This window comes from Malaclemys terrapin, chromosome 6 (assembly GCF_027887155.1).
Source record: "Malaclemys terrapin pileata isolate rMalTer1 chromosome 6, rMalTer1.hap1, whole genome shotgun sequence".
Classification (NCBI taxonomy): domain Eukaryota; kingdom Metazoa; phylum Chordata; order Testudines; family Emydidae; genus Malaclemys; species Malaclemys terrapin.
In genome coordinates this window covers 92,682,847-92,707,716 of record NC_071510.1, presented here as the reverse complement: position 1 = coordinate 92,707,716, position 24,870 = coordinate 92,682,847, and the positions used below count along the sequence as shown (strand labels likewise).

General features: G+C 38.8%; 1 protein-coding gene across 5 annotated transcripts in view; it reads left to right on the top strand.

The window, feature by feature from the left end:
- The window catches only part of ERBIN (erbb2 interacting protein), a 243,832-nt gene that overhangs the window by 169,619 nt on the left and 49,343 nt on the right, over positions 1 to 24,870 (top strand). For all 5 annotated transcript variants that reach the window (XM_054031406.1, XM_054031409.1, XM_054031405.1 and 2 more), the window contains exons 8-16: positions 6,899 to 6,955; positions 12,481 to 12,544; positions 14,422 to 14,496; positions 16,787 to 16,931; positions 17,434 to 17,506; positions 19,459 to 19,588; positions 20,004 to 20,119; positions 21,266 to 21,335; positions 22,175 to 22,274. In XM_054031406.1, coding sequence (XP_053887381.1) covers positions 6,899 to 6,955; positions 12,481 to 12,544; positions 14,422 to 14,496; positions 16,787 to 16,931; positions 17,434 to 17,506; positions 19,459 to 19,588; positions 20,004 to 20,119; positions 21,266 to 21,335; positions 22,175 to 22,274 — 830 coding nt within the window. The remainder of the gene's footprint in view (positions 1 to 6,898; positions 6,956 to 12,480; positions 12,545 to 14,421; positions 14,497 to 16,786; positions 16,932 to 17,433; positions 17,507 to 19,458; positions 19,589 to 20,003; positions 20,120 to 21,265; positions 21,336 to 22,174; positions 22,275 to 24,870) is intronic.

Sequence of the window (24,870 nt, the reverse complement as noted above, 5' to 3'; positions counted from 1 at the left end):
GATTCTCATGCTTAGACTACGAATGCTATTCCAACCTGTTCATAAACACAGATCTGCACCCTTAGCCCACTCCCAAAGTGGCCTTCTGCTCCATCTCATGTGGCAGCAGTGCAGACACCTACCTTTTCCTGACGTGTAGGGTATGTACAGGTAGCCGTTTATAGCCACTCAGTCAGTGGACTCCCTGCTCAGCCATATTTTATTCTATATAGATTCTATTTTTTCAACCAAAAGAAAACGGTAATCAGCCACTTTGCAATGATTTTATCAACTATTGAAATAGACCAGGATATTACTTCACCCACCTCGTCTCTCTGATAGCCTGTGACTAACACAGCTACAACAACATTGGATATTGAAATAGAAGTCTTGTATGATTATAAAGGAGAGATCTTTATTTCTTGACCCAAGTGTCTAATTTTGATTGACCCTACACTTAAATACATTTTGTGTGTGCTTCTAACTTAAATCATTGTTTAAGGCAAATCCAGGATGCTTGAAACCTTTTGTGAAGTCCTAACTTTCTCCTCTGAATAGTGGAAATTATAGGAAGCAGGTACTCAGTACCTATTTTGTTTAGATAAAATCAGATGGTGAAATTGGTAAGGTGGAAAAAACTGTCGTCTCTTCAATTCACTTTTTTACTTTGGATAATTATATACACTAATTCTGATTTGTATCTAAGGATCGTACTTAATATATACTTATGTGTTAGAAGTGTTTTGAAACTGCTTCACTTCCTCCAAAGCCTATGAAAAAAATTAACATGTAAAATAAAGAAAACTTTCTGAGTTCTTGCCTCTGTGTTGCCAAGTTTCAGTTTGAGAAGTGAGGCCCTGCCTTTGTGAATACAGTCCAATAATAATACAACAATAATAAAATTCAGGCTGAGCAATACTTGGCATCTGGTAAACAAATTACTAATTTAGAGGTTGGTATAGGAGAATAAATTGTTAATGTTCACACTACTCTCCACGTTTTCCTCAGTCATACAAATCAGATGTCAAAATAGTATTTCTCTCAGTGTGCTTGGCTTTGGTCTTCACTCATATTTTTTTTTCTTTTTTTCAAAAATAATATTGTTTGCTTCATGTGGCTTCCCTGTGACTCTACCTCTGCTGGATAACAATTAGAACACTTGCACTTCCCCCACAACTCTGTTACAATTAGGTTAAATTACTCTTTAGTGAAATTGCCCTATGTGACATTGTAGTAGTTAGTACGGACTTCATTTATTACAATCCAAATTTGAAACCTTACAGAACTAGTCTCAATTTCTACTGATCCAGTATTATGCAGCTGTCATTCTATACTCAGTATTCATTAACATAGAGCCAGAGACATAAGAATATGTTTTACTGTAAGGATGAATATTGGCCAGGATACTGGAGTTAGCTTCCATTGCAGTATATACAGAATTCCATTTCACTGGCTGGTGCTAAGCACTTTTGAAAATCAGTTCATTCATGTCTAAATATACAAATCTGTAGGCTGTGCCTTTAAGCAAGGCTGATATCTGCATTTAGATCTTATCTAATGCTAATATAGCAGTGCAGTATTACAGGTGTGATAGCCTTTGGGTGAGATACTATACTGTTGTGTTTGTCCCACTGGAATTTACAGCCCATAGTTCTATTCAGAAAGAGTACAATGATAATCTTGGTGTCCAGATCAGACCTTTTCAATAAAACAGGTTCTAGTGTCCAAAACTGTGTATCTTGGCAAATGGTTATGGCATATGCCTACATAGCCATCATATTTCCAGCTTCTTATTCATTGTTTTGTAGAGCACATTGGACTATTTTAAGAATGAAAAGGGCACATTTATTTCTATTTTACTCCATTATGTCTTCTATTTTCACTTTTTTCATGAAAAGAAGACATCTGGGAAAACCATTAGTTTTTCTACTGCTGTTTCTAGCCTCTGATAAGCACTCTGAAGTGTATAGAAATGGAGCTGGTAAAGCAACAGCCGCTGCTGCTGCTCACGTTTAAGTTTCTTGTTGATAGACCTGTTACCAAGGAGTTCAGCCTCAGCCTCTGGCACATGTGATCTTTGATGCTTAGAATCATTTTATAACTCAGCACTAGCTAGCTGTAGACAACCTTCCATGTCTTTTGTAAAGAGGTTAATATGGCAGTGCTGTGAACTCATTTTTAATCTTATCTTTCAAGTGTTGTACAGTGCATATTTCAAAAAGTTGGTTCAGTAAAAGATATTACCTCACCCACCTTGTCTTTTAAAAAGATCTTAATTTTCCATAAATTTTGTACTTTACATAAACTGACAATGCAGGGTTAGGATTTTGAGGCACTAATCTTTTAATGTTATCTCTCCAGTTTTACAGAAATAATTTTGCAAGACTCAGAGGCTGCTACAGAGCAGAAAGCTGATTATTTTAGCCTCCTGCTTTTAATAGTATTTTATTTAAAATGTTTTTCTGTATTAAAGAACTTGTGACCATGCTGAAAAAACAGAATGTCTGAAGTATTCTGTTTGGGAGTGAAAGAGTGATTGTAATGTGACTTTGTAGGCATATCTTCTTGGAAAGTGGAACTATATATTTGTGATGTTGAGTTGTATTGATGCAGGATCTTAAACCTAAACAGACAGGAAATCTGATTTAGCCAAGTTGTTGAACTAATTTTCTGCTGACTATGGTTCTCATACAGGGTATTAAATATTTAGATTTTTGTGTTTAAAAGTTGAGCTGTAATACATGCAGGCTGCTTAGAGTAACAGTGGGCAAAATAATTCCTGGAATATTCAATTGAAGTAAACAGTTACTCCAGATATGAATTTGGCCCATTGTTTAAAATGAAATAAAATTACTTTAGCTTTGTTAGTTGACCTATAAACATTTTTGTAACGAAGCTTCAGGTTTATCTAAAATATTAAAATGGATTAAAAAAAAACGAATTTTGGTAAGATTGAATATAGTGTGTGTTTTTTGTTTAAAGTTCAGAACCCCAGATGTTGCAGGAATATTGCACAACTCACTTCTGAGACAGGTGTCATGTTGCTTCCCTTTTTGATTTTATGCATTTTGGATTATTGTCTCATAATACATACCATATTTTCTGCTGCAGGGGGAGATACCATTTCCCAACAGTGCAAGAAGATTTTTTCTGTTGCCTTTTTGGGGTGAAATAACATGTAAAATATATATTGTGTGCTATGATTTGCATAGACAACCTTACATACTTAATACAGGTGGACTATATAGGGACATCTATAGTGAAGGTTGTCTAAGTGTTTCTGTTTTAAATAACTATCTCTGTTCAATTCCCATATACCATTCAAGATATTTGGATATAGTTCCTGAAGGCCAGCAGATGAAGTAAAACTGTCTTTTGATCACCTCATCCTTCCCGTACATATAAGAGGTTTTGTATCTCCGAGAGTTCCAAAGTGTTTGTCTCAGTAGGTGGAACCAGCTGAGGAGATAACTTGAACATAGGAGAAAATGGAATAAGTCTAAGGAAGGCAACAGAAACAACAATGTCTCTGTTCTGTCAGTGATTCATACAGCAGGAAGAAGTGGTCTGGTAGCACTAGATGCAGATGAGGTCAGAAGAATGGGAGATAGTTTCCAGTGATATTCTAGGAGATTTACAGATACTGAGGTTAGCGTGAAGTGGACCGAAGGGCCTTCAAGACTAGCAGGAAGGCAAAGAGATCATTCAGCAGGTTCAAGAAGCCTTGGGCAAGCAGAACAAATGTTCTAATGTCCATGATGAACAGAATCTTGCAGAAGCTCTCCAGGAGGTTTAACTTCGTAGCCACAGATTGGCTAAAGATGCCATGGTACCAAAATCTTAATAGATATGCCTGGTGAAAGACCCATCATTCTGCTTGTCACAAAGGATCTGCTCATGCAAACACAATTTTCCTAGAAATCCTAATTCACCAGAGCAAGTGATCTAGGTATGAGGGAGTAAAACCTTTAATAAAAAGGGAGGAGGTGCTGCCAGATAAGGTAATGTCTGCTAGAATACTCATCTGAAAACAATGTACTTTGTTGTCCTATATGAGAATAAAGAACACCTTAGTCCCCTTCTGGTACAGGAGAACAAAAATAGTTCCTTCTCAATCTGTAGTTCTGGACATCCTGCCATTCCAGTAAGCTGGTCAGAATTGGAATTGAATACCAGTTCTATAAAGATACAATGTAGCTATTACAGTATTATAGGGTGTGAGGTGTGATGGTTCACTTTTCTATGCACATCACCCAGATTTGACCAAAAGCATGAGAAAGCTTTGGAGGGAAAAAAATGATACTGTTAATAGGCATTCCAGTTCTCCCTTAAATTTGGTTGCTAATATTCAGTGAAACTTAAGTTTATTCTCCATATTCTCATAGCATCTTCTGTTGAGCCCCTTAAGTCTATTTGCTGCATATCATGGCCTTTAATTTTTTTTGCTATTACTTCTGCTAGAGTCAGGGAACTTTAATGTCCTATTCTGTAATGTAGAAGGACTGCCAGCAGGTAATATGAAGAACTCTTGTCCTCATGATCCTGTCTGAATTTATATCTAAGGCAGTTTCTACATTTCATCTAGCCTTGTCACTTCTGTCTTAATCCACAGAATTCCAGAGCTACATTGCTTGGATGTCAAGACCCCGTTGAATTTATCTTGGCCAAGCAGCTGAGTTCAGAGACTGAGAGGTTATTTATCTTGCATCAAGGCTTTACTGTAAGAAAGGTCAGGCAATTTCCAAATAGAAAACTTAAAAATGGATTAATGACTAGAAAGGAAACTTGGGAAGGGAAGTCCAAGGTGAATCCAATGGCCACTTGATCAGATGGCTGACACAGTAGACCTGATGTATCTTGATTTTAGTGACAGTCCCATGTGACATTCTCATAAACAAACTTGGGAAATGTGGTCTAAATGAAATTACTATAAAGGGGGGTGCCCAACTGGTTGAAAGACCATACTCAGAGTAGTTGGTAATGGTTCACTGTCAAACTGGGAGGGCATATCTAGTGGAGTGCTGCAGGGGTCAGTCCAGGTTCCGATACGATTCAGGGGTCAGTCCTGGTTCCGATACGATTCAATGTTTTCATGACTGATTTGGATAATGGAATGTAGAGTATGCTTATAAAATCTGGGAATTACACCAAGCTTTGGGAAGAGGGAGCAATTTTGAAAGCACTTTGGACACAAGATTAGAATTCAAAATGATCTTACCAAATTAGAAAATTGGTCTGAATTCAACAAGATGAAATTCAATAAAGACAATGTGAAGTACTTCACTTAGTACAACTGAAATGCACAACTACAAAATGGGAAGTAACTGACTAGGTGGTAGTACTGCTTGAAAGGATCTGGGGGCCATAGGGGTCACAAATTGAATGAGTCAAGGTTGTGATGCAGTTATGAAAAAGACTAATATTCTGGTATAATAACGGTATATTAACAGTATGCTCTACTCAGCACTGGTGAGTGCTCAACTGGAATACTCTGTCCAATTCTGGGTGGCACGCTTTAGGGAAGATGTGGACAAATTGGAGAGTCCAGAGGAGAGCAATAAATGATTCAGAAAACCTGACCTATGGGGAAAGGTTAAAAACACTGGGCTTGATTAGTCTGGAGGAAAGAAGACTGAGAGGGGACAGATATTTAAGTATGCTAAGGTCTGTTATAAAGAGAACTGTAATCAGTTGTTCTTCATGTCCACTGAAAGTAGGACAAGACGTAATGGGTGTAATCTGCAGTAAGAGAGGTTTAAGTTAGATATAAGGAAAAAGTTTCTAACTGTAAGGATAGTAAAACATTGCAATAGACTTCCAAGGGAGGTTGTGGAATCCCCACCTGAAAGTTTTAAAGAATGGGTTGGACAAACACCTGTCAGGGATGGTTTAGGTGTACTTGATCATGCCTCAGCACAGGGGGCTGGACTTAATGATTTCTTGAAGTCCCTTCCAGCCCTACATTTCTGTGATGGGTACTTGTGGGGCTAGAGACCAGATGTATTGTTTTAACATAGCTTTATGTATATGCATAGAATATGCAATATGGTCTAACACTGGGTCAGCAACCTTTCAGAAGTGGTGTGCCGAGTCTTCATTTATTCATTCTAATTTAAGGTTTTGCGTGCCAGTAATACATTTTAATGTCTTTAGAGGGTCTCTTTCTATAAATCTATAATATATAACTAAACTATTGTTGTCTGTAAAGTAAATAAGGTTTTTAAAATGTTTAAGGCAGGGCTTTGGAGCAGATCCTGGAGCTGGAGCGTGGAGCAGCTCCAGAGCAGTGGAGCTGCAGGTTTTCGCCTGGAGCTGGAGCGGAGCCAGAGCACAGCTCCAAAGCCCTGGGAAGCTTTGTTTAAAATTAAATTAAAATGCAGAGAGCCCCAAACCGGTGGCCAGGACCTGGGCAGTGTGAGTGCCACTGAAAATCAGCTTGCTTGCCGCCTTTGGCACGTGTGCCATAGGTTGCCTACCTCTGGTCTAACATATTCCCTATATCAGAAATTGTGTTTTAATTTGTTTTCCTTAATCCTGCCCTTTCCCCTCAAACAACCTTTTGTTTTGACATCTCTGGAGAATTTATATAAATTAAGAATTGTTTGAAATGTATAAAAAAATCTGTGGGTAGAGAAGAAAAATTGTGCTCAAGGAAGACCAAATAATCAGAAGAGAGATCCAGTTTAAAACAAAAAAAAACCGAATGAAAAGGTGAGATTACAATTGTGTGACTTTTTGTACAGACTATCTTTGCAGTCTTAAGTGAAAAATATTTCTGGTCTTTAAATTATTTTTAGTAGTTGTACAAAAAGTAACTTCCAATACAATTTCTATTTCTATCACAAAGTTTGGGTTTTGTCAGAAAATAGAAATATTTTACCTTTTAATGGTCAATCATTCTATCATGTTTATATTACAGGTTAACTAAACTCCAGATATTGGAACTGAGAGAAAACCAGTTAAAAATGTTGCCAAAGTAAGTACAGATGGAATATTTAAGGTACATGCCTGCTTGGTTTTCAGTTTCAGTAAACTCTTAAAAAGAACACGAGTACTTGTGGCACCTTAGAGACTAACATCCAATGAAGTAGGCTGTAGCCCACAAAAGCTTATGCTCAAATAAATTTGTTAGTCTCTAAGGTGCCACAAGTACTCCTGTTCTTTTTGTGGATGCAGACTAACACGGCTGCTACTCTGAAACCAGTAAACTCTTAATGACTTTTCAAAAGTGGATTGAGCCTTAATTGGCCCAGGATTCACCAAAACTTCATGATCAAACCCAGATGAATCAGCCCTCTTGCAGAAACTCTTCCTCCTCCTCATGCTCAGTCTCTTCCTTGTCCTGGCTTTCCAAATTAGCTCTTGCTCTCTCTTCTTTAACCCAGTGGACTCCTTGATCTTCTGGCTCAGATACTTGAGTTTTTACTGACTAGGTACTTTGTTAATTTCCCCCTTTTCCCCCCAGTCACTGGGACTGCATCCCAAGAATTATGCCTTAATCCAGCTCTGTGAATGTCCTGATTCCAGTTGAAAGTATTTCAAATTGTAATCCATCAATTTCCCTCTCCAGAAATCTTGACAAATTTTAGTGTACCATTGCCGCACTCTGTATGTGCATGCATAAATTTATTTTAGTGGCACTAAGTCTTCTTGACTTTACTGTTGAAATCTTTTGTGGATATTATTCAATTTCTAATAATAAATTCAATGTATGTGGGATTAATGGGCGCTTATTGTTCAGAGTGAGTGAATGTGATTCATTTGTTTTTGAGCAACGTTGATAATGAATAAATTTATTATTGATAAAATACAACACAGTACATACCTATGTTCTGTGGAATTTGTTATGGAAGATATATTTCAAAACACTTCACTGAATCATTTAACATAGCTAGTGTGAGTATCCCCCAATTATGTTTCCACAGCTGTAAAATGCTTGTTAAAATTTTAATCTTGGGTTGTCTTAATAGTAAAATTCAACTGTATGCTTTATTTTTTAGACTGTGTATCACTTCTAGTCCCTTCCTTCACCTCTTAATTTCAGGCAGTGATTGTGGGTTGCTCTCCTTATTCTAGCATGGGACAAATTAACCCAGGAAGCTGACATTGTTGTTACTTCTGTGGTCTGGCACTGTCCTGAGTAATTTAATTTTCCACCTAATCCACATGGTGATCCTACTTAACTAAGACTGTTTTCATTTGAGATATATGCAAGTAATGGCATACAGTTGAAATCCTTTCTTGGACAGAATTGATTGTGACTTGTTTTGCACATTATGTTTAGATACTCTACATCGGGGTGGCCATACTTTCTGACCCTCCAAGCCACATATGACAGTCTTCAGAAATTCAAGAGCCAGAGCGCGCCTGCCAGCTGCGCAGGGCGTGACTGCCCAGGGAGGCCCGAGGTTCATGTGTCGTGTGTCCCCTCCCCTGATTTTTGCCAGGGTTTGCTGACTCCACTTTGTCACATGATGCAGCCAGGCCCCCTCCCTGCACAGCAGCTGTTAAAGCTGAGGCTGTGGGGAGAGGCAGCAGCAAACAGCTGGGAGCAGCAGGGAGAGATGCTGCCTCTCCCCACAGAGCTAACACCTGGAAGCTGCAGGGAGAGGCTGCTGAGGGTAAAAGGGGAGGTGTGCCTGGGGTTGCGTGACTAAAGCTGTTGGGGATGACGATTGAATGGTGCCCCACACACATACACTCTCATCGGGCACCAGTTGTCTCTGGCAGTAGCCTCTAGTCCCACCATCCTGCTGCAGGGCAGAAGGCCTGAGGCTATTCACCCCCTCCCCTGCAGTCTAGTAGGCAGAGAATTGGGGAGGGAGGGGTTTTGTGAGCTGCACTTTAACTGTAAATGAGCCACATGTGGCTCGCAAGCCATGGGTTGACCACCCTTGCCCTGTATGGTGAAGGGTTCACCTGTCAGCATGTGACAGTGACCCAAAAAAGGTGATATTGAAAACATTATTCAGAAAGAGAACTTAAAATGCTGTGATATTTGTTCATTTGACGTAAAGAATTTTCTTTACCTTTAGCTTCATGATTTTTTATTCGTGGTATATGTAAACTGACATCCCTCAAAGTGAGGGATATTTGGCATATAGTTACAGTTGAAATGCAAATATATTGGTAATTCCCAGACGAAAACCTACATGCAGATAGAGTTAAGTTTAAGAGAAGATATCAGTAACTTAAGCGTAGTTCTCTTACGGATAAAAATTTTGACAGGAATGTTGTAATGCTTCATGGGTGAAATCCTGGCTCCCCTGATGTCAATGGGCATTTTGCTAGTGACTTCAGTGGGGCCAGGATTTCATTCTGTATGCACAAAAATAAATTCAGCTTTAACTGTGCAGTCTTGACTAGCGCCACCATAATCTTCCTAGCAACACAGCTGCTGCCATAACTCTTCCATGTCTTCCAGGATTAGTTCAGCAAGGTACTCAAAGCTATTGGTTTTATTTGTGTGTTTAAAGATAACATCATGCAAAAGTACCTTGCTGATTTGGGGCCCTAGTCTATATATGATATTGCTAAGGAAGAAACCCAGCATAGCTGCTGAGACTCTCTGCACCCTGCGTCTACTTTGCAGGTGATGTGATTAGCAGATTAATGCCTGGCCCACCTTCAATTATGAAGTGAAGGCAGGGACTGTAACAAACATCTAAATTAAAATACTTTTAAAAGTCCAGGTATGTTTATAAATAAAGGTGCTTTATAACTGTGAAGAATGAGTTTGGATGAAAAAAATCAATATAGAACTAAATAATAACACAGGATAAAAGAAATTGGAACGTAGATGCAAAGGGGAAAATGCTTTATTGGCGCTAATTAGGTATACCAGCCTGAATTAATATTTTGCTACAGAGCCTAAACAATTTTCTTGCTTGTTTTCATGTTTATATTTCTGTATTTTTTCCTTTAGTTTCTTCACACTTATTGATACTTGTTGATTTTTATTTTTAATCTCTGGCCTAGTCTTCACTTACCGGCTGGTCCGGCGGCACGCCATCGATGTTCTGGGATCGATTTATCGCGTCTGGTTAAGACGCGATAAATCGATCCCGGATCGATCCCGGAAGTGCTCACAGTCGGCGCCGGTACTCCAGCTCGCCGAGAGGAGTACGCGGCGTCGACGGGGGGAGACTTCCGGCCGCGTCTGGACCGCGGTAAGTCCGGACTAAGGTACTTCGAATTCAGCTACGTTATTAACGTAGCTGAATTTGCGTACCTTAGTCCGAAGTCCGGACTAAGTGGGGACCAACCCATAGATGTCATTGGACAAACTTATAGTAACACAGAGCTAGCACACCTACTGAATTAGGTTTGAGTAAAATATTTAACAGTGAAGCAAAAAGCACTTGTTAAAGCTGTTAATCAAAGTGGGTAAATAATGCCAAGGAACTAAATTAACCTTAGTTTGTGCCAAATACATTATTTAGCTTTAAGCTGATCCAATATTTAGAGATTGAAGATAGGAACTATTGTAATTCATATTAAAAATAGATCTTCTATTTGAAAGGAAAGCAAGAGTACTGAACATTGTATAGACAGTTTATTTGATAGCTAAAAGTAAAGACAAATAATTTTTTATATTTGCAGAAACTGAGAAGCTTCTCAGTTTGGAAACGTTTTCATTGGCTTTTTAAATGTAGTTCTGATTGTAAACAATGCAGTGACCAATTCCTAAAACAAACAAAAAAAATGCAAATGATTTTTAGGAAGAGTTACTTTTGCACTATGTAGGGCCAATTCCTGCAAACATATGCATGTAACTAAAGCTGTGTGTTATTCCCACTGAAGTAAATGATATTGCTAGCATCAATAAAGTTATCCATGGCCATAAGTATTTGCAGTATTGGGGTCTAAAGCTTAATTAAAACTGTGTCTGTTAAATTCTTTATTTTTAACTAAATTGAGATTTTGATTTTTGTATAATATGAAACATTATTGTACTCCCTAATGCTATCTTAACTCTATTTAAGATTTTAAGTCACTTTAGTGCTTAATGTGACTCACCTAAATCTTGCTTGCTTTTTAAGTTAAAGGAATAGCTGCTTTATGCACAATGGCACAATGTTTGGAAATGGAACAAGAAATCAGTCAAAGCAAACATTTATTAGAAATATAAAGTAACTTAAGGAATTGTTTATAGTCCTTCAGCTATTGCGTTATATATAAGTAAATGTTTGTTTCTTTATTTTTTTAATTCACCTTACTTAAATTCTTAAATATAAAAATAGGCACTGAATACATGAATACATTTCATGGAGTGAATTAAAAATGTGCCTTGTTTACTGCTAGAGTTATATTATTATAATGCTGTCAGCCTTTGAGTGGGGGGTCAAAAACTTTCAGTTGTCAGCCATGTTCTTTTTGGCCATAGCTAATCCATTATGCAGTGCTCATATTGGTGAGGGAAGGTAGATAGAAAACCAGCATTCTGGCCATAGATCGGAGCTCTCAAACTGGAGGTCGGGACCTCTCAGGGGCTCATGAGGTTATTATGTGGGGGGGTCGTGAGCTGTCAGCCTCCACCCCAACCCCGCTTTGCCTCCAGCATTTATAATGGTGTTAAATATATAAAAGATATTTTTAATTTATAAGGGGTGGGGGGGTCACACTCAGAGGCTTGCTATGTGAAAGGGGTCACCAGTACAAAAGTTTGAGAATCACTGCCATAGGTGGTACATCTACACAGCAATAAAACACTCACATCTGACCTGGGTCAACTGACTCGAGCTTGCAGAGCTCGGGCTGTAGGGCTGTAAAATTGTTGTGTAGACATTCCAGCTCAGGGGTGAGGGTCTCAAATCTTGGGCTCCAGCCCGAGCCCAAACATCTATACAGAAATTTTTAGCCCTGAGCCAGTGTCCAGATGACCTGGGCCAACCATAGTTGTGCCAGCGCTGATGTAACAAGAGAGAACTCTGAAGTGATTACAATGAGTTGGGGGAGATGGAAGGAAGTGTAAATGGAGAGTAGCTTTACAGAATGACTTGGAATGATTGAGATGACCATATTGGTCTTAATTTAATTTACAAAAACTAAACTAGCTGACACTAGATGACTTAAAGCTCTGACTTCTTTTGCGTGATTTAGTCAGCAGGATCATTAATGTGTAGTTATTCAACTGAACAATGTATGAAAATCTGACCCTGACTAAGTATCAGTCTTTTTACAAAACTGCATCACTATTTAATGCTGATTAAAAACATGTATTAGTATGAATACAGGAAGATTGAATGTAACTGGTATTTTTTAAATAAATTAAATAATGGAGATATCCCATCTCCTAGAACTGGAAGGGACCTTGAAAGGTCATCAAGTCCAGCCCCCTGCCTTCACTAGCAGGACCAAGTACTGATTTTGCCCCAGATTCCCAAGTGGCCCCCTCAAGGATTGAACTCACAACCCTGGGTTTAGCAGGCCAATGCTCAAACCACTGAGCTATCCCTCCCCCCTAAAATCTAATTCCTTATTAATTCCTTCCATGTGCAGAACCATGAACAGACTGACTCAGCTGGAGAGATTGGACTTAGGAAGTAATGAATTCACAGAAGTGGTGAGTTTTAGCTAAGTAGCAGAGCTTAGAATCTTTTTCTAAATCTTTATCCTTAAATCTATTTTTAATCAACATCAAAATGTAAAAATCAGCTTATGAGCTATGTTACTGAACAAATGTTGCATACACTTCTTACTGCTTTATGGAATCTATTTTTAAAATTCTGACTATTTATTTTCCCTTTTCCTTTTTAAAAAACCCTAATGATGTGATAGGACTGTGACATTTGGTAAAGGTGTATTTTAATATGCATTTTAATATGCAGGCATAGGGATTCTTTTATTTGGTAATCAAATAATTAAATGGTACAAGTCTTCATTTGCTTTAGTATGGCAGGCAAACATAAACTGTAAAGAGGAACCTTCTAGTGATAGATAGTGAATGTAAACTATTTGGGCTCAAGATAAATTATTTACTTGCTGTTTTGGGTAGTGCCCACAAGAGTATTGGCTTGGGGTTCACAGACCTTGTCATAGGGAAGACTGCCTCCTCTCCCATTTATGATGCTGCAGACAAGCACTTCCTCTCCCATTTACAATAGCATAATGTCTCTGTAGCAACTACAGCAACTGCTGATACAGAAAAGTAATATTAGGAAAGTATTCAATGTATTTTTAGCTGACTTATAATGGAATTTAGCAATTGGAAACATGATGAAGAGCCAACACTTGTGATCAGCCGACTCTCTGTAACCCTAGTAAGTGCTGTGTGGGACACAGTTTGAGGAGTGCTGTTGTACCATGCACTTCCTTATGCACTACTAGCCCGTGTACTAAGAAAATGTACTGAGGATCAGATTACTTGGTTTCTGTTCCTAGCTCTGGCACTGGGCTGCTTTGTGACTTTGGATGAGTCACTTCATCCCTCTATGCCTCTGTTTTCCCTCCTACTTAGAAAGTTTAAAGAATTTGCATTGTTCTATGAAGATCTTTTGGCAATGAATGTTTAATTTCTTAAGGAATCCACTTTAAATCTTCACTCATGAACTAATTAGGACTTGCTTGGGAATTCTCAGAAAATTAATTCTGTACTTGTAGTAAGAACCGTAATTTTAGGAAGAGGTTGCTGTATTCTTCATACATATTAAGTGATTGAATCCACGTTTTAAGTGCAAAACTCAACTCAGTCTTAACTATTGGGCTACAGCCAATACCTCCATCATATACTCTCTCTGTTTTTTCAGGACCAAAGTATAAATATTTTCAGTGAAGCATACATAATATGTGTGTTTTGTCAAGTGGTATTGCCTCTTTTCTGGGGCTTGAGAAAACATTTGTATTTAAATGGGAAAACAAATTGTAGATTCCTTTGTTTTCTATATGTCCTCCTTTGAGGCCTAGGACAAATTAAGGAGGAAAGTTATAATAGGAACTTATTGTTAAAATATTCTCTTCACTGATATATCCCATATCATTTATCCCATATACACTTTTTGATTTGCTGCTACACTATTACAGGTTTTAACCTACAGATTTGAAGTTTGCCTGGTCTAGGATCTAATAGACTTTAACTGGCTGTTGAATAAATAGCCATGCTGAGGTGTAAAATTAATAGAACGTTTTTTAAATCTCTCAGTATGAAAGGCAATAGGTACATGTAAGCTTTATTTAATGTGTGTTCCAAAAGGAAAACAAACTAAGTTTTTTGTAAAGATTGTTTTAAAAATTTTGGTCAAATTCTTACACTTGTCAGAGACTTACATTTTGTAAAGTTAGTTATCTGTGTTGTGTTCTGTGGCTCCACACAAAGCAAGTATAAATTAAAACTAGGATTAAAAAATCTCATTTAATAAGACTATTCAAATGGCTGAATTGACTGTTTCACTGCTGCATTTAAACTGTTCTTTTGTATCTGATTTTTTAAAATTCTTTTAACAGCCGGAAGTACTTGAACAACTGAGTGGGTTAAAGGAATTTTGGATGGATGGTAATAGACTAACTCTTATCCCTGGGGTATGTCTTTTTGATGTTTTAAATGCATTGTATTTTAACTGTGTAGTAGTACCTGTCTTGTCAATTAACTTCTTAAATTAAGAATATTTAACAGTACCACATAGCCAGGAGATTAAGCCAATTGAAGCCAGTGCAAATGCTCCCATTGATTGTAAAAGGTTTAGGGACAGGCTCTATATTCTGGATCTCAGTTACAGTTATGTACGGTCCATACTGACATTTTATTCCTGTTCTAATGAGCCTTAAAATAAATAGTATATACTAGGGGTCATCAAATAAAATTGATAGGCAGCAGGTTTAAAACAAACAAAAGGTTGACTGTGAGTTGTGTGAACTCTTTGCTAGAAGATGTTGTGAAGGCCAAGACTATAACAGGGTTCAAAAAAGAACTACCTATGTACTCATTCATTAACCCGTTCATTTATAAGCCAACCCCCCAAGATGGATAAGTAAAAATAGCAAAAGCTATGTGACCCTTTCATAAGCCGACCCTATATTTCAGGGTTTGGAAAACTTTGGCTCCCAGCCCTTCAGGGTAGCCGCTGGCAGGTCAGAACGTTTTGTTTACCTGAAGTGGCTGCAGGCACGGATCCCCTCAGCTCCCTGTGGCCATGGTTTGCCATTCCCAGCCAATGGGTGGGAACGGCAAACCCCGGCCACAGGCCGCTGAGGGGCGCTGTGCCTGCAGACGCTCCAGGTAAACAAAACGACAATGTATTAGATATTCAATTCAATGATTCCATAGAGTTTTAAAATCATCAAATTGTGGTGTAGACCTGTTTATAAGCTGACCCCCCGCTCTTTGATGCGTCGCCTTTTTACCAAAAATATTCGGCTCATGAATGAGTATATACAGTAGATAAATTCATGAAGGATAGGTCAGTCAATGGCTATTAGCCCGGATGGGCAGGGATGGTATCCGTAGTCTCTGTGTGCCAAAAGCTGGGAATGGGAGACGGGCTGGATCACTTGATGATTACCTGTTCTGTTCATTCCCTCTGGAGCACCTGGCATTGGCCACTGTCGGAAGACAGGATACTGGGCTAGATGGAATTTTGGTCTGACATAGTATGGCTGTTCTTACAATTACAGCAATTTGATTATTTTGGAACTTCACTGCTGATTTTATTTTTTTATAAATTGTACTTCAAAGTATGGTCAATATGTATTTTGCTTTCAGACTTACAAAGTCATAGTGGTCTTCTGACATTTGAGGCTTGTAGTTAGTCTACTTTTGTCTACAGAACTTTTCTAGGAACTGAGCTAAAGCCATCTTTAGTCTCTTCCCATTTCAATGAATTATTCCTTGGATAAGTGGTTTTTTTTTTTTTTAAGCCTTTCTCTATACTATACAGCCTAAGTTTGGTAAAACCATAAGTGACACAAAGTGGTGTTAGCTGGTTTAGTGTTCATAAACATTTGTGTATGCTTGAGCCATGCAGAAAAATAAGGAAGTTAAAGTAAAAATATGAAGAGCTTAGGTTTTTGCTTGTTTAATCCCTCAACCTAGTCCAGTTAATGATTGCCATTGGAGTTGCTTTTTAGGGGAAGGTAGGGTTCAACTCTACAAAAACTGTATGCATCAGGGAGAAAGTTGAGTGCTTGAAGAGCAATAATGCTGCTTCACCTATGATAAATTATGATACTTCCATGTTACATTAGTACAGTCTCTGCTTGTGCTAAATTAAGGAGTGTTCCTGAACCTAAGTCTTCAAATTGGAAGAGTACTTACTGATCCAGAGACTGAATTGTAAAATTAATTAATCTTAAAAAGAAACCCCAATAACTGGATTGTTTACATTTAAACTGTGCAGGCTTGCATACAACTATACATCACATTATGATATTTAAATATTTATATATTCTGATATTTTAAAAATAAATTGAGTACTATGATATAGTTTGGCTATTTAATATCAAATTACACCATGATGCTAATAATACTTTGTTTTATCTTCTCTTGCAGCATGATACTTTAGAGCAGAGGGGTCTCAAACTTTTTTTGCTAGGACCCCCTTTGAAAATAGTTCAGGCTGTGACAACCCCTCTCCATACCATGCCACCTTTACTTCTGCATTGCTAGTGGTGGCAGCGCTGCCTTCAGAGCTTAGCGCCTGGCCAGCAGTCACCACTCTCGTGACCCCCCACTACAATAGTCTTGCGATCTCCTTTTGGGTCAGGACCCCCAGTTTGAAAAACGCGGCTTTAGAATCAGTAGACTGTCAGAAATAATGGCTTTCTTAATTGATTGAAGTTGCAGAGTTAACCCATTTTTTCCCCTCTCGTGTAGTTAATTGGCAGCTTGAAACAGCTGACCTACTTGGATGTTTCTAAAAACAACATTGAAATAGTTGAAGAAGGTGTTTCAGGCTGTGAAAGCCTACAAGACCTGCTGTTATCCAGTAATTCACTTCAGCAACTTCCAGAGTCCATAGGTTTGTATTATCATCTAATTTATGCGCTTTTAAAAAAAATTAAGGTAGCTGTTAGACAAAACTTTATGGAATACAAATTGGAATAGCCTATGGACCCAAAAGCAAATCCATAATCTTAAACTGTTCTGTTCATAAATGTGCAAGACATTGGATAAAATCATAATGCATGGTTGAGTAACATGCGGGAATTGCAGTTTTATCACAAATTTTGAAAAACTTTTTGTAAATGGATGGCAAAGTATTAACTTTAACTAGAGATGAGTGGTTTATCCTTTGTGTGGCTGACACACGATGAGCTGGAAATGAAACTCTATAAACTAATCTGCTTATTTCCCCAAGAGATACATAGCATATATGTTTCCCAAGATTTCAGGTAATATAGAAGACAACATGAATTGCCAGTAACATTTATTCTTAACTGCAACTTCCTTTATTTGAAGAAATTACACTTTTTTCTTATTTGAATACTCCTTTTTTTGATTAGATTTTCATTTTACAACAGGTTCACTAAAGAAAGTAACAACACTTAAAATTGATGAAAACCAGTTGATGTATTTGCCAGACTCCATAGGAGGGTAAGTGTTTCACCTGAACAAAACTTTGCATTGTTCTTCTGCAAGTTCTTCATTAACAATCATCTACTTTCTATGGTGTTGGTATACCTATATCTTTGCTTGGTATGACTGGTTGCACTAATCTTTCTCCATGAGATGATGATGTTCAACAGTAGCCTTCACATCCAACTGCTAGTTGGCTGTATGTAACTGTTGGTATTTTCAAGGAGCTGAATCCTGCATTCAGAAATTCAGGCATCAATATATATGAGAAATGAACTGGAAGTATGGGAGAATAAAATAATACTTATGCGTAAGGCTGTGAGTCTGTCAGAGGTCACGGATTCCGTGACTTTCCCTGACTTCTGCAGTGGCCAGTGCTGGCTCAGGGGCTGACCAAGCCAGGCAGGGTGTGCTTACCTCGGGGTGGGGGGCTCCCCGGCTCCCACTGGCATGGCCCTGCAACTCCTAGGCAGCAGAGGGGTCAGGGGGCTCCGTGCTGGCTGTGCCCGCAGGCCCCGCCCCCACAGCTCCCATTGGCTGTGGTTTCCAGCCAATGGGAGCTGCACAGCCAGCGCTTGTGGCGGGAGCAGCGTGCAAAGCCCCCTGCCCCTCTGCTACCTAACAGCTGCCTTGCCAGTCCCGCCAACTCTCTCCCTGCCCCCAGCACCAGCAGGCGTCCTGGGCCACTTCTCCCAGTTCCTGTGGCACCCCCGGACTGCCCTTTCCCTTTCCCCTTCCCCTTCCCCCCCAGAGCACCCGTGGCACCCTTCCCAAGTTTTAATTAGGGGTATATAGTAAAAGTCACTGACAGATCACAGGCCGTGAATTTTTGTTTACTGCCCATGACCTGTCCATGACTTTTACTAAAAATTCCCCATGAGTAAAACGTAGCCTTTCTTATGAGTTCAGTAAAACATTCAGTCAAATTAAAATGTACAGACATAGTGTATACAAAAGGTCCCAGCTTCATATTTGTGGCTGCGTGAGTTACATACTGTAAACATTTCAAATAAACTGAAATAACAGGTATTTTATACATTCCATTTTAACAATGAGACATGAATTTCTTCCCCGATTAAACAGAGTCAACAAATCAGATTTGGGCCAAACCACTCATCTTTTATTGTTATTAGGTACATTGGTTCAAAATGTAAATACTGTAGAGAATTTAGGCTTTTTTTAAAAAAATGAGTGGATATAGTAAAAACTTACAGGCATTCATTCATTCTATTACGTTATTTTTGCCTAACTGTACTAAATTTGTTAACTTTGAATTCTGATGTCCAAACATAATTTAAGGTGCTTAGGTACAAATTGCAGTTTACTTACTGTGAGACATAAGTGAAGCAGCTCGTGTAAAACAATAAGTTAAGTTTGCACGTCAGCCCGGTTTCTTTACCTTTAAAAAAAATGTTTGCTTAATGAGGTCCTCATCACATTGGCACCAACTGCTCTCTACATGCCATATTCCTACTTCTTAGGACTAAAGAAGTCTTTATCCCTTCATTGCCGCCCCAGCTTGACATTTTTCTGATTCTGGCTTGTCGACTTCGAATGTTTCTATTATCTGGTATGCTTCAAACAGCACTGTATGATGCAGTGCGTAAAAATTTTAAGTAGAGATGCTGGGCCCTACGACAGAGGTACCTAGGTCATCAGCCATTTCAATTTAAGGACTGCGTTGGGGTAGCAGAGATTGGAAAACAGGCTACAGATAGTTAAGAGGGAAAAGTCTACTTTGCCTGAATACATGAGGAGAGAGTATCAGTATAGTTCAGGTTCAAAAAGTATCTGAAATTTTTAATGGTTATTTAGGTTTCTGAAGCGTTTTTTCATCCATAAATTTAATTGTAAATAAATTTATTCTAATTATAATGAAAATTATTTGTAGTAAGAATTATATTGTTAAAGCAAGTAAGCTTTTATGTATATATCAGGTTAATATTTTGACTTTCTTTAATTTTGTTCAGGCTAATATCCGTAGAAGAACTGGATTGTAGTTTCAATGAGATTGAAGCTTTGCCTTCATCTATTGGGCAACTCACTAACATAAGGACCTTTGCTTCAGATCATAATTTTTTAATACAGCTGCCACCAGAGGTATGTTTTTGCTCAGAGCCAATATTAATCCATATTACCTGGATATAGACTATATTTTATACTTACCTTAGTTCTGTTCACTTCAGATACCAAAGTGACAGCTTTGATTCATTGATGTACATATTGTGGCTTTCAAGCAATTGCAATCCAAGTATTGAAATATTTTGAGGCAAGCTTGGTTTTGCAAAAGTAATGTCTGAATTGTTCATAATAGTTCATAAACAACATGATACAAAATGAAGAAAAGAATAATTACTTTTACTTAATATTATAATGGCTTTATTCACTTTCATATTTAAAAATAAAGCAAATAATTGTACACACAAAATAAAATTTAATATTAGATGTGTTCATTCTAATATTGTGAATCAGTGTAAGTAGAGTTGTAAAGCTGAATAATAATTTATTTTTTCAGATTGGAAACTGGAAAAATGTAACAGTGCTATTTCTGCATTCCAACAAGCTTGAATTTCTCCCTGAAGAAATGGGTGATATGCAGAAATTAAAAGTCATCAATCTAAGTGACAATAGGTTTGTGAATTGCATTCATTTAGTTAATTATGGCATAAAATGTAGAAGCATTGCAGAGATTGGAATGCATTGTGTCTCCAAGACATTTTTTACAAAATGTAATCCTTTTCACTCCACCCTTCCAAAAATGTTGTGATATTTCTCTTGGAGTTCTTTCTCATCTTAAAGTTAAAATAACACATTTCATTTATATTTTATTATTTGTCACACTAATCGTCTTACTGCATATATTTGGACGCCTCTACATTTTGTAAAAGCTTCTTTATTCCTTTCCCGTCACTGCAGTAGGAGTGATTCATGAAGCAGAACTGCACTATTTCACATTTGTATTGCTATTGTACTCTTCCAGCTGCATGTGAATCCAGCAGATATGTTGTAGTTGTTAAGCCCAAGTGGTTTTAATGTATATCTTTTTTTCCTTATGTGGCACAGCTTCATCTCATTCATAATCATCAACATTTATTCTTTTGGAGTTAAATTTATAAGACTATCTGAATCAGTATTTCAGGAAAGACTTGAATGCCATATATGGTTGAACAGTACAAGACAGGATACAGAATACTATCACAGTACACTGTACAGTACTTTGAATGCATCGCTGCATTTACTAGACTGGTCAGTGAAATTGTGATAAAACATTTCTTTGCAGGAATTTGCCATTCCATTGAAATTGAAACATTTCACAGAGATCATTCGATTTTTGGCAAAGTTCCTCTGGAAGTGAAGCAGGATTCCAATGGAACACAGCCTAGTTTCCTGCCAGCTTGCCTACCTGGCTCCTTGGTAGCCCACCAGGTGGACTGTCTCAGAGTTGGAGACCGCAGACGTTCTAGGGTCTGCAGATCTGGGAAAGCCCAACATTTGGATTTTCTCCTTTGCTTTAGTGACAGTTTAGACATTTGCGGGGGAGGGGCGGCAGGCGGGAGGGAGGAGTATGTAGCTAAACAAAACAATACCAAATTTCAAAATATTGAACTTCTATTTATCTAACAATATTTTCTTTAAATGTTTTGCAAGCTTTTCAGAGGCTATATATATATATATATATATATATATATATAGCATTGTTTCTGAATAGACCATTAGTCTTGACAGCCATACTTAGATTAATTTTTTGCCTTGTATATTGTGATGTTTCTTTCACAGACTGAAGAATTTGCCCTATAGCTTTACAAAGCTACAACAGCTGACTGCGATGTGGCTATCAGACAATCAGGTGAAAAGTATTTTTAATAAATTTGTATAATTGATATTTGTCCAAGTTATTCTCAATAGAAATAGTTAATTTTATGGAGTAATCAGTTGGGTAAAAAGTGATAATTTGCAGATACACCAAGACAACCTTGGGTTGTAATTTTCTCAGTTTTTATAAGCTAAACAGCAGTGAGTGGCACATGAATGGGAGACATTCATACTTCTGGCAATCCAATAGTGTTGGTAGTGCAGGTAATTTAGTAGATAACACTCTCTCTTCTCTTTGAGTCAGTACTGAACCAGTGCCCAGGTTGGTGTTAAGGGGTACTATGCTGCTAGAAATACATTATTTCACCTGCGATATAAAACAGAGGTAGCAGCCACACTGGTAATTTCAGGATCCTTCACATTTTTTGTAAGGCAGGGCACTGAACCTATTGTCCTGATCAAATTTTAGTTTAGAAAATTGTTCTGTTCTATGCACTTCCCTGCAGTTTCAAATAGATAATTTACACTCCAGATGTAGAATATTTTGGGACTATGAAATGTCCTAGAATGAAACGGAATACTTTGTCATGTATCCATATCCATCCATTTTATACATCTCTAATAGACTATTATAGAGTGTTTGTTTATAGAATTCCCACACTATTGTTATTAAATATGTACTTCTTTGATATAACTTTGTTTTGTATAACTTGTAAAAATCCTTCAGAGAAGAATACGTGGGAATTTATGCCAGATAGATCAGTCTTCAAAATCTAATCTGCATTCAGTCGATAAGCAGCAGGGATTTCAATGTTGAGATCCTATTTAAATATTACACATGTATATTCTCATAGTATTTTTTTCTTTTCTCAGTCTAAACCGCTCATCCCCCTTCAAAAAGAAGTCGACCCTGAAACACAGAAAACAGTGCTTACTAATTACATGTTCCCCCAGCAACCAAGGAGTGAAGATGGTAGGAATTGATTCTTTTTGTCAAAAATGCTGACCAGTGAAAGTAAAAATTGAAAGAGTTCAGAGAACATGATTTTCAATATATAAAACTTTTTAGATCTAAAAACAAGAACAACTTGATGAAAATTTGTCTGAAGAATGTGAACAATAACTTCTCAGAGGTAGAACTGAGCGAGTCCAGGGATTATTAAAGGGGAGGCGAGAGAGTGTGCGTGTGTGACAGAGAGAGAAATAGAGGTCAGGACTGGCAGTGCCTTCTATTATTATGTTTGCCTGACTCATCCCATTATAAGAGATATTGTTTTCAGTTGCTTATAATTTTGCCAAAGATTAACCTTTTGGGCTGGAAATTGCTCTGCCTGGTGTCTGCCTCAGACTGACTTTTTTTGAAAGTTTGATCCAGAATGGTTTGGCCATTTCCAAGAATGAGGTTAGGGAAAAATATATTGTTTTGCCATACTGGAAAAAAAAAATTCTTAAAGCCATTTCATTGAGAAGCTCTAGCATGTCCATGCTTTGGCACAGGAACTTGAAAGTTGGTGGGGGTCCATGGGTGGCCTTTGTTTCAGGGACGTGCTGTTGCTGTCCCCATGAAAAAAACACCCAGATTTGGCTAAGTTGAAAGCCTTTGCAAAATCTAAGTTGCACCTGGTAGGTAGACAAGTTAGAACTTTGCAGATAGAATTTCCAAAGATTCTGTCCACACTGAGCATGCAGCAGCTCCTATGTGTGACCAAACTCTTCATGTGCCATTGCCATAGAATAACTGAGCATGCACAAGCCCAGAGATATAGGAGCTCAGCAGAGTTGCTGCTCTGATCCAGGTGGAGGTGGGAAGAGAGTTGGACTTAGGGAGTGTGGAGAATAGGGCTGGTTGGGCAAGGAGACTAACTGGGAAGAGACATGTGAGGAATGGAGACAAGGACTGGCTAGGTGACAAGAATGTGTCTGGAATGAGGAGCCAGGGGTGAGGAAGAAATGGCACAGGGACAGGTTGGAGGGGTCAGGGCAGAAGAAGGTACACTTGTTGGAGGACAAGCAGAAGGATACCTGGCCACTTCAGAGCTTGGAATGAAATCCTAGACTCCCTTTTTCTCACCATTCATCTGCTGTCAGCAAATATCTCTGAAACCTACTGGCAAAGTGTCTCATCCCCCACTAGTGTTAGTCCACAAGGAGGATGACAACCCACTTCCGTTATCAGTTATTTCTTCAGCTCAAGTGGCAGAGTTCTGTGCAGTGAATGTAAAAGTTCCAACTCTGCTGATGAACCATGTGGTTATCAACATGATGCCACATGATGGGGAATTTCTGATTTTTTTTTTTTAATTTGCTTTTTCTGAGAATCCAGGAAATTACCCACATGCAAAAAGTTAAAGTAACGTTATTAAGGTTGTGAAATCAAGTACTCGGAAGTTGGGAAATGTCAGAATTGCGTGACCCTTGTAACCTTGTGACTTCACAACCTTAATTATGTTCTTTTAACATATATTCTGATCCCAAATTGTGAGAGTATTATCACAAAAAGGGTGAGGGGTCGTTCCAACCCCATATAAGGAAGCAGAAAAGAGGAGTAGGTGCTCTTCCTCCACTCCAAAGCAGTCACAAAGGAGAAAAGTCACCATCCCAAAACCAGGTTTCAAAAAGAACTATAAATTGAATCCTTTATTTGTTTTTAGGTAGGAAAAACCTACATAGTAATGCACTCCAAATATAGATTAGTCAACTGAAATTTGTCTTCAAAGACGTCTTTTGCTGAAATGTCAACATTTGCCTTATTCATTCAATAAATATAATTTTAATCATCTTGACTATAACAGGATACATTTGGGGTTCATATAGTCTAGAAATTATTTTTCTATTGCAGCGGTTCTGAAACTTTAGCAACCTGAGGACCCCCATTTTGATTTTAAATTTTTCAGAGACGCTCCCCCTCCAGGCTCCCCGCTCAGCTGTTGCCTCGCCCCCTTCCTGAAGGCCATGCCCTACCCCCTTCCCTCAGGCCACATCCCTGCTCCATCCCCCCTCCCTCAGTCGCTCGCTTTCCCCCACCCTCCCTCACTTTCACCAGGCAGGGGGTTGGGGTGCAGGTGGGGGTGTAGGCTCTGGGCTGGGAGTTTGGGTGAGGGTTGGGGTGAGGGGTGCAGGCTCTGGCTGGGAGTTTGGGCACTGGAGGGGGCTCAGGACTGGAGCAAGTGTGTTTGGTGCGGGAGGGAGTTTGGGTGTGGGAGGGGGTGAAGGCTCTGGGAGGGAGTTTGGGTTTGGGCTCTGGGCTGCGGAAGGGGGTTGGGGTGCAGGAAGGGGCGAGGGGACAGTACTTACCTCGGGCAGCTCCCGAAAGCGACCAGCACGTCCCTCTGGCAGTGGCTCCAAGGCAGGGGACCAGGGTTTCTCCACGCACTGCCCCTAGCCTGCAGGCACCACCCCCACAGCTCCCATTGGCCAGAGTTCCCGGCCAATGGGAGCTGCGGAGTGGCACTCAGGCTGCGGGCAGCACATGGAGACGCCCTGCCTTCCGGGCCACAGGGACGGGCTGGCTGCTTCTAGGAGCAGCGTGGACCCAGGATCCCCACTCCTCCCCCTCCCTCTCAGCGCCT